Source organism: Sorex fumeus, unplaced genomic scaffold (assembly GCF_029834395.1).
Source record: "Sorex fumeus unplaced genomic scaffold, SorFum_2.1 ptg000122l, whole genome shotgun sequence".
Taxonomy (NCBI): Eukaryota; Metazoa; Chordata; class Mammalia; order Eulipotyphla; family Soricidae; genus Sorex; species Sorex fumeus.
Window position 1 is genome coordinate 57,153,595 of NW_026606179.1, and position 14,123 is coordinate 57,167,717.

At 47.0% G+C, this 14,123-nt stretch overlaps 1 protein-coding gene across 2 annotated transcripts in view; it reads right to left on the minus strand.

Annotated features, from left to right (window-relative positions):
• Window positions 1-14,123, minus strand: part of ADAMTS18 (ADAM metallopeptidase with thrombospondin type 1 motif 18) — a 140,613-nt gene that overhangs the window by 78,411 nt on the left and 48,079 nt on the right. For both annotated transcript variants that reach the window (XM_056136302.1, XM_056136301.1), the window contains exons 4-5: window positions 5,882-6,164; window positions 32-225 (exon numbers count right to left, since the gene is read on the minus strand). In XM_056136302.1, the coding sequence (XP_055992277.1) occupies window positions 32-225; window positions 5,882-6,164 (477 nt within the window). The remainder of the gene's footprint in view (window positions 1-31; window positions 226-5,881; window positions 6,165-14,123) is intronic.

Genomic DNA, 14,123 nt, shown 5'->3' on the forward strand with positions numbered 1-14,123 from the left:
AGAGAGTCAGGAGTACAATAACCGTCCTTACCATATTCATGACTGTGAGGATGTACGTGGTGACATTCCCCTTGCCATGCTTGTCCACCATTTTTTTGTCAGCCACCACCAAGGTCTCCACATTTAAGCCCTTTGATGACTTTCCAGCTGATCTTCTGGGTCTTCCTGTGCTCCCATATTCATCGAATCTTAGATAGGTGTCCTGGGTGGGAGGCTTGGGAGCATCTGCAATGAACATAAGAGCAGTTGCAAGAGATATCAGTAGAGATAAGCTGGGTGAGAAGGACAGACTGTAAACAAGAGGAGAGACTAAGAGACTAGAGCTTCACTAACCTACTGATAAGTGAGATCATTCAAGTCTGCCCTGGAGCTTTGCACTTAGAATCTGATCAAGAACTAGCTACCAGTTTGGATGGATGGATGGATGGATGGATGGATGGATGGATGGATGGTTAAAGGACGGAAGGATGGATGGATTCAATAACTCAAAAATTCTCTGAAGAGTGAAAGAAAATGGTTCTAATTCTTAGAATTTTTGATAGACAAAGTCATGATAAAAATCAGTTTCTGGGAGGTCGTTTTTATTTTTTTGCTTTTAAAATTTTGTTTTTCTTTTTGTATTGTTTGTTGGGGTAGTTTTTTTAAACAGGAGATCTTCCTTTATGTTATTGAGGGAATAAACACTTCCATTTGCATCTAATTTATAATAATGCTATTTAATATTTTATTGAAACAATTAAGATCCTGTTGAATATACCTAGACTTTACACTTGTTTCATCAACACAAACTTTAACAAAGGACATAGTAAGAATTCAGTAAGGGCTATTTACCTGATAGTGACTCTACAGTTAGGAAAACAACATAATCATGGGCCATATTTAGATTATATTCAAAAGATTTTGTGACTGGAAAGGTGTGGGCCACCTTATCAGATAGACCTTGAAGTGTAAGCTTTGGTTGATGTATAGTTACAAATTCAAGGGGTGCTGGGAAGGTAGAGGTTAATTGGAGAGTTCAGGATAGTAACTATGTACTACTAAAGTAGACATATTTTCATCCAATAACAACTGGTAAAAGCTCAATAGTGAGATGCTCTTCATATAGAGAGAAATTAAGATTACATCATTTACTATCAGTCTGGTCATGGACTTTCATTCTTTTAGCTTCACTGGTATATTATTACAAACTTTCAACGGAGATTTAACACTCAAATTATTCCAAAAGAATTAAAATTCTTAAAGACAGGGAGCCACTCACCATCCTATTTACAAGTACAACATTAATCTCAAAATCAGAGAAGGAAAGCAGGCATGAGAGAAAACTATAGACCAACATCTTTGATGGACTCAGAGGGAAAATTTATCCACAAAATCATCCACAGATTGAATCAACAATGCATTCATAAATCATTCTATATAAACAAGTGGTACATATTCTCAGGTGAGCTATGATGGATGTGCATATGTGAATCAATAAATACACCACATCAACAAAAGGAAGAACCAAAAGTACAGCTCACATCAATATAGTCTGAAAAATCACTGAATAAAATTCAAAATGCATATGTGATAAAAAAAAAGTCCAATGATTTGGGAATAGAATATACTTCAACATAAAAATATATAAAAAGCTCACAGGTAACATTACACTTATTGGAGAAAAACCAAAATCTTTCTTCCTAAGTAATCAATCACATTTGTGTATGCAAACAGCAAATTAGAGAAAAGAGAAACGGAGAAAAAGATCAATACCATTTACAATTTCATAAAAAGATAAAATACCTGAGAACAAACTTAACAAATATGACTAGACACTGAACACTACAAGGCACTATTAAAAGAAACAGAAGACACAAAGAGATAGAAAGATACTCTGGTAAAACAGTGACATTACCTAAGGAAATTTGCAGATTCAACACTATATCTATCAAAATTGTGATGACATTTTTCAATAAAATTGATCAGTTCGAACATTTGTATGTGACCACAAAGGACCCCAAAAAACCAAGCAGTTCTGAGAAAACAAGAAACTAGGATGTAACGCATTCCTTGACTTCAAAGTATACTATAAAGCAATAACAATAAAAACAGCATGGCATCAGAACAGAAACAAACACAGAGACCAATGGGAAAGAACTGAAATAGGCCCACGTGCATCTGGGGAGTTAGTTTATGGGTCAGGGTCATACAAAGGGAAGAGAAATGTCCCTTTAACAGATGCTGCTGGAGGGGTTGAACTGATTGTATAGTGAGTGAGGCACTTGCCTTGCACAAAACCAACCTGGGTTTGATTGCCAGCACCCCATACGGTCCCCCATGCCTTCCAGAAATGATCCCTGAGCACAGAGCCAGGAGTAAGCCCTGAGCACCAGCAGACATGGCCCATAATCAAACCAAAAACAAACAAATTAAAACCGAACCTAACAACAAAAATGTTGCTGGGAAACCTAGACAACCATATGCATTAAAATGAAGTAAAAGAAATCATATTTAATGCCATACACAAAAATCCACTCAAACACTTGGGTTAAGGACCTGGATATAAGACCTAAAACCATAAAATACACAGAAAATATATAGATGACAAGCTCATGGACACTAATGGCTGAAATGTCTTCGGTAATTCAACTCCAAAGGCAAAGGAAGCAAAACCAAAATTAAACCAATGGCACTACAGCAAACTGAAACAGTTTTGTATGGTGAAACAAACCATCACAAAGACAAAAATGCAACTGCAATCACCGAGAAAAGATACTGGTATATCAGGCAAGGGGTAAATATTCACACTATATAAAGAACTCATACAACTCAACAACAACAGAAACATTAAAAAAAAAGTGAGCGGAAAATTTAAAAGATACCTATCCAAGAACTGAACAATACAGGGGTTAGTTAAGGTGCTTCCATGTAGTCACTCCTAGTCCCATCCCTGGCTCTGCACATGGTCCCCAGAGCACTGCTAGGGGTTACTCCTGAGCACAGAACTAGGAACAGCCTCTGAGCACCTCTGGGTGTGCCCTACCCCTGGAAACTACCTCTCCAGACAAAACACAAAGATGACCCATCAATACATAAAATAAAAAAGCGATCAACTTCACTTATTAATAAAGGTAAAGGTAAAGGTAAAGGTAAAGGTAAAGGTAAAGGCCCTCCCGTTGATCGTCGATTTGCTCGAGCGGGCCCAGTAACGTCTCCATTGGAGACTTTGTTGTTACTGTGTCTGGCATATTGAATACTCTCGGTAGCTTGCCGGGCTCTCCGAGAGGGGCGGAGGAATCGAACTCGGGTCGGCCATGTTGGCTGCGTGTAAGGCGAACACCCTACCGGTTGTGCTATCGCTCCAGCCCTTATTAATAGGGAAATGTAAATTATTAATAGGGAAATGTAAATTAAACCACTAATGACATACAACCTCACATCTACGAGAATAGCTTTCATGAAAAGTCCGAAAACAATGAATTGGTGAGGAGAGGTCACAGCTTTTCCTTGATTTTTGATGGAATGTATACTGGGACAGTCACTCTGATAATTCCTTCACTAGAAACAGGGCCAGGAGGGAGCTCACAGGGCTGGCCCCCGACTTTGACAAGAGCATCCCTGAGCACCAATGGCTGTAGCCTCCCAACAAAAACCACCACCACAAAACAAATATGCCACATGACCCAGCAATGCAATTCCCAGGGCTAATTACCAGATGGTTTCTCTCATGTGGAATATTAATAGCCCGAGGAACCAAATTATAACAAAAATAACCCACCCCCTCCCAAACAAGAGCTACCAAAGGGGGCAGGGCGGGTGGAAGGACAGAGTAGAGAGGGTCAGTCTGGTCCTGGTCCTGGAAATGGCCATAGAACTTCAGGGTCCAGGAGCTGCAGGGACATACAGACCTACAGAGGTATGAAGAGGTTCCCCAGGTGTACAGAGTATAGGAAACCAAACCAATGGCACACAAATTAAACCTCAATAAAATAAAACATCTGCAAATAAAGACACTTTTGTCATTTTAAAATTTAAAAAAAAAAGCAGATCAAAACCCCAGACTGGCCACTGACAAGTGACACTGACTCTCTGGACCTCACCATTAAAAAGAGCATCAGGACCCAATCATCAAACATCTTTGCTAGCTCACATCAAACTACCTATCCCAGCCACTATGAGTCACTGTAGAGCCACGTCACACACACATCAAGAGGGATTTTCAGTCACATCCAAAGTCCAGTTCAAAGGGCACCACCGGCACCAGCTTTCCCGAGCGCTCCCAGACAGCACTTCAGCTGCACCAGCTCAGCGCCATAGCCGGAACCAGCAGCTGGTCACTGTCTCTCTGAACTTGTGACTCTCCGACACGTGGAACTACTGGGTCTTGGAAATGCAGTGCCACACAAGAAGCCCAGCTTTATTCTATTCACATGAGGAGTTCTAAGTGGAACTCGGGAGGCCTCTGGGCTCTCCTGGCTATTCTCCCCAACCAGGCAGGGGCTTCCATGTGAGTGCCCAAAAGATGGGTGGCTCTTCGGACCCAGTGGGACTGGGGGCCTCCAGGGCTGCTTGCGGCAATGTTCTGAGAACTGTGTGGTACTGAGAAGGGAACAAGGTTAACTGCACTTGTGGTGTGTGCCTTAACTTCTGCACAATCTTTCCGGCTCAGTTGCTTTATTTACATTTGGGGCCATACCTAGTGATGATGGGGACTGAGATGGCGTCAGGGTTTGAATTCAGGGTCCTGTGCATGCTCGGCAGAGGCCCCCTCCTCTGGAGCTACCTCCCTGAGGCAAGGAACTGATGTTGTAGTTTTCAGTTAAAAGGTAAGACTTGATTCCAGGACTGTAAAATTTTCAGGGTTTCTGGAACAACCTGAATATATTACTTTCTAGACACTCGGCCAAATAAAAATTCAACCTTACGTCACCCATTTCTTTCGTGATGTGACAATTAGAAAATTTAAGATTATGTTTGTGACTGGGCATTGCATTTCTGGTGGATCCTGCTGGTCCAAAAAGGCAGGAGGTGGGGCTGGAGTGATAACACAGCGAATAGGGCATTTGCCTTGTACATGGCCAACCCGGGTTTGATCCGGGGCATCCCATATGGCCCCCCCAGCACCACCAGGAGTGATTCCTGAGTGCAGAACCAGGAGTAACCCCTGAGCATCTCTGGGTGTGACCCCCCCCAAAAAAACCCCCAAAATAATTAAATAAATAAAATGGAAAAAAATAGAAAACGGTAGGAGGTAGGTAGTGTCTGGGTCACAAACCTGCCTCAAGCTCACTGAATTTCAACCACCAACTTCTTGGGAGTGGTAAGGAGTGCTATTTTTATTCCCCAGGCATCTCTCTTAGTGACCCTCAAAGGCACTCGGGACTACTCCTGGGAGCTTCAGGTGGAATCAACTGATTTCTTTCATTATTGGAAGTCTGGGTGCTTTTCCTGCAGTGCCTGGTATTATCTCACAGAAACCAAGATAACACTGAGACGTGTAACTAAAATGATGCTAAGAGGAAAAAAAAATCTTATCAAAAATCTTCCTGCTTCATTTATTGGTCTTCTGGTCACAACCAGAGGTTCTAAGTGCTTAGTCTTGGCTTTTGGGGGTTCAAGGGGACCCTACGGGATGCTGGGGATGTAACCCAGGTCTGCCACATGCAAGGCAAGTCTGCTGTACTATCTCTCAGGTCTCAAGGTCTCACACCTTCCTACTTTAATCTGGAACCACTGATCCCCCTCACAGGGGGGCCACTAATCTGCTTGCCTTTGTGACTCATTTCAGTGGGGGTGGGGGTTTTGCATTTAATCCTGCACCCTCAGCACCCCGAAGAGCACTCTAGACAACTGGCAGAGAACCCACTTAAGGACAGAAGGAGAAAAAAGTTTCCTTACATACATTTCTTGCGTCGTCCACAAAAATGCTGCTTTTGCCACCTTGGAGGGGGAGGCTGGTTCTGTGGCTCCGGAGTCGCGTGGGGGGTGGGATGTGGGGGGCGGCCGGGCCCGGGTTGTCTGGAACTTGGGGGGGCCCGGCCTCCCTGCACTGTCTCCTCGGCCGTCCGTTTATACAGCACGTGAGGATGGTGGCCGGCGGGAGAGCTGAAGTTATGCTCCTGGGCCAGGCGCGGAGGTAATGGCGAGATGAGGAATTCGTGTCTTCGTGTCCTGATGAGCCCCGACTGAAAAGGCCAAACACAGAGAAACACCCGTGATTCCAGGTCTGCCCACCCGGAGGGCTGATCGCAGTCAAAGCCTGCCAGCTGCTTCCCCCAGGCAGGCCATGGGCATGGGGCTGGTCACGTGACCCCTCATTTCATCAGCACCATAAGGAAAACTGGGGGTCATAGGCTGAGGAAATGGTTCGAGGCTGGAGGACTAGCTTCACACAGGGGTCTTGGGGTTCAATCCTCAGCATCATGTGGTCCCCCAAGCACCACAGGGAGTGGGTCTTGGCCACTAAGGGTGCAGCTAAGAGAGTAAGTGGCCCCAGCCTTCCTTGCCTTTAATGGACACCCCTTCTACCTGCCAGTCTTGGCTCTTGACCTAGACTAGGAGCCAGAAGGTCTCGGCTATGTTGACACCCAGGGCCTGGACAGCTGGATACAATGGTGATGAACTTTGGCAGCCCACCCCACAATGATAAGTTCAGGGTGTAGTTCAGATGAATGCAGACATGTTACCTGGGTGTCCTGAGTGGGTGCATTGGTTCCACAAAGACACAGGATGGGCCCCTAAGGCAGCTAGCTTGTGTCGGAGAAATGGCAGGAGGAATTGGTAGGCGAAATGCAAACCTACTATGCCCCTCAAACCTCACAACCCCTGGGTTCCTGGCTGTCAACCACCCACTGGCCCGAGTCCTCATCTCTTCCACTGAGCCCCTGGTGGAGGGGCAGTCCCCTGGTGGAGGACACGGCTCCACATCCCAGAGACCCCTACCCTCTCCAACAGCATCTCCCCATGCTAGCCAGCATCTCCATCCACACACATCCACCTGCTCCTTGCGCTGTGGAATGAACCTCAAACCCAAGCCCATAACATCCTGCATGACCCAGTCTGGGAGGAGCCTGGCCTGACCTGGCCTCTCCCCTCACACCCTCCCGTAGTCCTGAGTCTCTGCCATTTCACTTGGAGGGGACAATTTGTCACCTCCAAACCTGCCCCTTGGTGCAAGAAGTCTCTTGAATTGATTTGGGGGGTTCTCCCCGGCAGTTCTCAGGAGGCTCAGGGCCCCTCCCAGGGGTACTCAACCAACTGGTGATTCCCTCCAAGCATCCAAGGATGCAGCTTCTCAGATTCCGTGGTGCCGGGGGTTACCCAGACCACCCAAAGGACTGCTCATGGAACCACGCGGGGGAGGAGACGGAACCCAGGCTTGCTGCACCCCAGACATATGCCTTCTCCCCTGTCACTCTCTTCCTCTGGCCTCCAGAGCTGAGTATTGTAAGCATCAGCAGACACACAGGCATAGGTGAAACTCTAGAAAGCCAAGCAGAAGCTATTCTTTAAGCAGGGGCTGGAGCTATAGCACAGTGGGTAGAGTGTTTGCCTTGCACACAGCTGACCCGGGTTCGGTTCCCAGCATCCCCCAAGCACCGCCAGGAGTAATTCCTGAGTGCAGATCCAGGAGTAACCCCTGTGCATCGCCGGGTGTGACCCCAAAAAAAGCAAAAAAAAAAGCATACATGATACCAATAAGGGAAATCTCCAGAAGTGTAACTTCCAGCTCCATGCTGGAAATCTACCCCAATGTAGTTCTTAGAAACAATATATTAAGAAACCAACAAACAATCGATTAGGAAGCCAACAGGCACCAAAGCTGACTGGGAGAAACCCAACGGAAGGTCCTGAGGCATATATATTTCTGGCAGCAGAAACCATCACCAAACGTCTCAGACGAAATGTCGAGTGCTTCTACGATAAAACAATCCTTTGTTATTTGTACTTATTCCTTCATTCATTTGTTCTCCTACTCACCTATTCACTCCAGATTGGGGCTAGAAGGAGCCAGAGTCTATCCTGACAGCTCAGGATCTGACTGGAAGGTGGGACCTCGAACCCCTGCCACCACACACACACACACACACACACACACACACACACACTCCCACACACTTACGCTGGCTGGACCAATGGCAGGTACCAGTTAGCCACCGGGACTGGGAGGAAATGGAGGGCCAGACGGCAGAGAAAACACACCAGGGAAGGGACAACATGCCAGCAGAGACAATCAATTGCCCTTTTTTTTTTTTTTTTTTTTTTTGCTGCCAAGTTAGAAGGAAAACAAAAGACATCCATTGGTCAACCAAAATGCAGGCACCGTTACCTCTCCCTCATTTACTGTGTGTGGCCTGAGACCTTCCCCACCCCAAGACACTCACGTACACACACACACACACACACACACACACACACACACACACACATACACACTTTCTTCTGTTGTTAGCTGGAGATGATGCTGAAAGCGGTTACTTAGTTTTTGCGGATCTCTCCCAGGAATGTGTTCTCCTGTTTATCTTTCATCCCAGGGGTGTCTTGGGAAATCGTAAGACAGTGCTCATGCGTGAGCCACCAGCAAACAATGCCTTGTGGGGTGATGTGATGCCGCTTTCCCACTCCAGTGGGAGAAAGGAGGAGGCATCTCCCGCCAGCCACCCCTTCAGTAGAGAGATGTGGGGGTGCTTGCCTCTGATGAGTAACGGTGCCCCTGAGTCACGAGGCTCCGCTTACCAAAGGTAAAGGTAAAGGTAAAGGCCCTCCCGTTGATCGTCGATTTGCTCGAGCGGGCCCAGTAACGTCTCCATTGGAGACTTTGTTGTTACTGTGTCTGGCATATCGAATACTCTCGGTAGCTTGCCGGGCTCTCCGAGAGGGGCGGAGGAATCGAACTCGGGTCGGCCATGTTGGCCGCTTGTAAGGCGAACGCCCTACCCGCTGTGCTATCGCTCCAGCCCCTCTCTCAGAGAGCCCGGCAAGCTACCGAGAGTATTCGATATGCCAGACACAGTAACAACAAAGTCTCCAATGGAGACGTTACTGGGCCCGCTCGAGCAAATCGACGATCAACGGATGGGCCTTTACCTTTACCTCTTACCAAAGAATCTTCGGAATTTTGCTTCTGAGGCAACCCATTTTGCGGAACTATGGATCCCCTTTCGTTGGCAGCAACACTCTGAGGGGTCTCTGCAAGGAGTCAAGACAGGAGCATTCCAGGAAATGCCAAGTGGAAGCACCGGTAGAATTAGGGTCTCATCCCCCCACTTCTCAGCAGAACTCTTCTTAAGCCCCACTCTCAAATGCTCTCCCTTCTTGCAAAACTGCAGGAAGACAATAGACAGCATTTACAGCCCCCAGCAAGCAAGTGGATCGCCCAAAGAAGCCTGGCTGAGCGAACATCAAAGGTTTAAGACACTGAAGTGCCTTAACTGGACCAACCAGTTTGGAAGTTTTCCATTTGCCTCTTGCTTCTGGAGAACCAAAGCGTAACTCCCAAGCAGAACACAAATTTCTGCAGAGAGACAGAAACAGACCCCAAGGGTTAGCCCTTCTGGAAATCAACAGGCAGGAACTAAAGGCTCTCTACTTATCAGCACAGAAGGGACACAGACCCAAACCTAGAATTTGCATTAACAAAACAGCAATTTAGCATGCCACGTGTTAGGGAAGAAAACCACTAGGGGTGGGGGTGGGGGGTGTTTCCTTTCTTTGATGGAAAGAGAAGGAATCTAGACAAATAGATGCTTCAGTTTAAAACTCTAAGGCCAGGGGGGTGAAGCAATAGCACCACGGTTAGGATGTTTGCCTTGCACGCAGCATACCTGGGTTCAATTCCCAGCATCCCATATGGTCCCCCGAGCACTGCCAGGAGTCATTCCTGAGTGCAGAGCCAGGAGTAACCCCTGTGCATCGCCGGGTGTGACCTAAAAATAAAAATAATAATAAAACTCTAAGGCCAGTATCCAAAAGACCACGTTTGTGACGTCTGTCTGTTCCCTTGTTCGTGTGGTGGTGGAGTGTATACGGGAGACATCTTGCACTGAGAGGGGAGTAAGACAGGACTTCTGGGGTCTCCTGTGGCTTCCTGCGAGCTACACAAAACTAGGATCAACGAAGGAAGGATCACAAAAGCTCCTTCTGGCAGATCCAGCAGAGGAAAGCCCGACAGAAGGAAGATGGACAATCCAGGAGGAGAATCCAGGAGGGAGCTCCGAGATGCAGTGTGAGGACCCACCCCCCCATTCCCAACCAGGCTTCCCTGCAGGAAATGCTGAAGTCCAGGGAAACCTGGGTGCAATGGGCTGGGGGCTGGCCCCTGCTCTCCACCCCTGAAGAAAAAGGGAAGGGAGGATAGCAACACCCCACGCCCCCTACTGGGCAGACGGTGGACTTACTCTCAATATCCTTCCTGCATGCAACCTGCAGTCGTTTCCACTTGGAAAGACCTAGAACTTCAATGACATCACTGAGCTGAATTAAATATATATATATGAACCTGATCAAGAGTCCATACTCTTCAGATCCTATCTGGCTGTGTTATACATTTGAAAAAGGAGAACGCATCAAGCTGTGTTAGAATCTTTTGATTTCAGTGGCCAACATCATCATCAAAGGGTCCCTCATGAGCCATATTTCATGAAGTACTCCTTAGGCCTTCCTGGTGAACCCACCACCATCCTATCAGAGGCTTTGGATCTCACAGGAAAAGCAAGAGTCCAGAAAGAGCTAAGGAGTTATGTGGTGCTGTAGATGCATTTCTGGGTTTCTGGGTTTTTTTTGTTTTATTGCAGGGTGGGGGGGGAGAGGGTGTTGTTTGTGGAGGAGTTGGTTTTTGAGCCATACCCGATGGTGCTCAGGGTTTACTCCTGGCTCTGTGCTCAAGGATCTGTGCTTAAACCTCTGACATCATCCCAAAGCGAAAGACCCAGTGAAAGAATGCTATTGGTAAGCCATTGTGCCCGTGAATAATAAAGAAAAAGAAGTAATTCGGCATAATCAAGGAGACAGTGCTGGGCAGCTCCATTATTTTACCCCTATTTTTAATAAAGACTAACAGACAGAAAAAGCAAAAAGCCTTCCTCCAAGGAATGCTGCCCATGACATCCCCTTGAGGTTCCCAATCACCTAAATGCTTTTTCATGCTTTACTCTGAGACCTGTCCTCAAGGACAACCAGAGGGTCACGACATCAGTGAAAATACCTCATTCTCTTTCAGGGTTTTGCACACGTGAGGCATGTGCCACTCACATGAACCCTCTGATCTCCCCAGCCCAAGGACTCCCTGTTGCTTTTGACAGTAGAGGGGAGACAATCTCACCAACCAGGGTGGCAGTTCCAAGTGAACCCAAAGATGCAGTGCAGCTCAGGCCCTGGGGTGCGGGAAACTCCCAGGGTTACCCCTCAGTGCTTGGGCGATCCGGGCCACACTAGGTGCTTATGGGCCTCCAGGCTACTACACCTGTGGATGCCCCAGGGACATCAAATTCAGGTTGGGTGCACATGCGCCCTAATGCTGTGTGCTCTCCCAGCCCCAAGGTCACCTTCTTTGTAAAAAATTCTATCCAAGGTGTTAAACAGTTGCCTGAGATAGAGGGGGAAATCTCAGTTGAGTAGAAATTAACCGTGGTAGGAGAGTGAGTTGAGGGGAACTGAAGCTCATGGGCCAAGGGATGAGCCGGAAAAGGAAAGACCAGATGAGAGCAACGAAGACGAGAAGGGACAAGAGAGACAGAAGAAACACTTCACTGAGGAAGACCTTTGGCATGAGGACACTTTAGGATATGGTGATGAAGTTACAAAAACGATTAAGATAAACCAGAATAGCAACAAGACAGTGAGTGAAGGGAAATGTTTCATGTAGAACTAAATCAGTTTGGGGCCAAAGAGACAGCACATGGGTTACGGTATTTGCCTTGCATCCAGCCAACTCCACTTCATCCCTGGGACCCCATATGGTCCCCTGAGCACCACCAGGAGTGACCACTGAGCACAGAGCCAGGAGTAAGCTCTGAGCACTACAGGGTATGGCCCAGCTACCAACCCTCCTACTGCCCACAAGCCCCTCCTGCCAAAAATCCTTAAATAAGTTTGGAGGCAAATTTTAAGGTCTGCTTCTTGGTAATTGTGTTTAAACTCTCACCCCTTCCCCACTCCACACACACCCATTTCTTTTCCCATCTGTGAAATAGCAACTCATAGAATTGAGTTTTATCAGGTACTGGGCTAAACTGAAAACCATTGAGAAAAGTGTTAAATTAATAAAACTAATTTTAAAAATGGGGTGGAGGGGCCAGAGCGATAGTACAGCAGGGAGGGCAATTTCCTTGTACGTGGCCAACCCAGGTTCAATCCCCAGCATCCCACATGGTCCCCCGAGCACCACCCGAAGTAATTCCTGAGTGCAGGGCCAGGAGTAACCCTGGAGCATCTTTGGGTGTGACCCAAAAAGAAAAACAAAAGATGGGGTGGAGAGATAGGCACTTGCAAGCTGCTGGCCCTGGTTTGATCCCTAGCACCACATATGGTTCCCGAGCACCACCGGAATTGAGCCTGAGCAGAAAGAGAGAAGTGAGCACTGATCCCTGAGCACTGTGCAAATGGTCAGCATTCACCACCCTCTCGCCAAGAACAAAAACAAGAAAGCCAAAGTCACAATGGCATTTAAAAAGGAAATTTGGGACTTGGCCTGAGAGCACACAAGAAATTGTCTATCACCTGCCTTGCATGCGGCTGGTCACAGATCAATCCTCAGTACCACATGACCCCCTGAGCAGCACCGAGAGCGACCCCTGCCCAGCCACAGAGCAACCAGCATGACCCCAGAACAGACAAATAAAAGGGATGTGCACTTGAACAACCAAATGATAAAATGAGGGATCAAAATGTCCTAAACACAAACCTCACTGGTTTTTTGTTTCCTCCCTCAATTTGGAAATGGAATTTCACATGTTCATGTTATCTCACTAATTCAACTCTATACTTCTGGGTACAAATAAATTTAAATAAGAAGTTGGGGGGGGGGAACTGTCTAGGAGGTCCAAGGAGCAGGGACTAGTAGAGGCATCTGGCAGGTGACGAGACGAACAAGTCATCTGGCCGAGCACACAAGCACGTTAGCAGTGTCCTCCACTCTCTAGAATGTTCCTAACTCATAGCAATAGCACTGGGATGTTCCGCCATCTGTGTTTACACATGCTGAGTTTCACAGGCCACTCGCCCAGGCCTTCACATGCAAACACATGCTTTAACGGAAAGAATGGAAGCTCGGGATTCCCTCTTATTGTCAAAGCAGGGGCGGAGAGAATTTCACTCTTTGGGAGGAAGAACATTTTCATCAAAATCTGGCATTTTCCACCTATTCGTGGATGTCCATGTCATCACTGGCAGGACTCACAATACACCTTAGGAGATTTATAATGTTTTTCACTTCCAGGTACAAAGTAATCTTCCTTCCCCAGGCAGTAATGCCCAGACCAGGCTAATTCAACCATGGGAATCAGGAACCCGGAAGGGCTAGAGGGACTCACAGCTTGGGGTCACAGTGTTACAGAGGGTTCAAGCCTGTCACTCCCCTTATCACGGGGCAAGTTTACAAATCAGTGAGGTACTTATCAGCCTGGCTTTTCAAATAGGCATAATAAGAGGGCTGCCTTGTGAGGGGGTTCCGAGGATGAACCAAGTTGACGCTTCTGGGAAGGTAAGAACAGTGCTCTGCATAGCCGCACACCCGTCGGTGTCCCTGAGTAAGACCTCTGACATCTGATGACCGATGACCAGAGGGAACAAAACAGGTGGCTCTTTTGCTAACGTGTATTTACACTATAATTTCTCCCCCTTAACCCACCTAGGGAGGTGCCTAAGTGTTCTTTCCGCTGACTGAGAAACAGAGGGAGGATGAAGCACAGTTATGGAATCAGAAAGGGGACCTGGTCGCAGGGTTCTTGCAAATGGAACTGAGGTATTTCAAGAGCAAGGAAGAAACTTGAGCTTTTCCATCTTAGAGGGTTGCTGGGATTTGAGGTTTGGGAATTGGTAGGTTGGGCGTAGGAGAGAGAGTTGGAAGGTGGGAAGGAAGTTGCTGGAATGTCTGACCCCTTTTGACCCCTCTTCTTCTCCCGAATGACTACTGCTAGTTAAGTTGT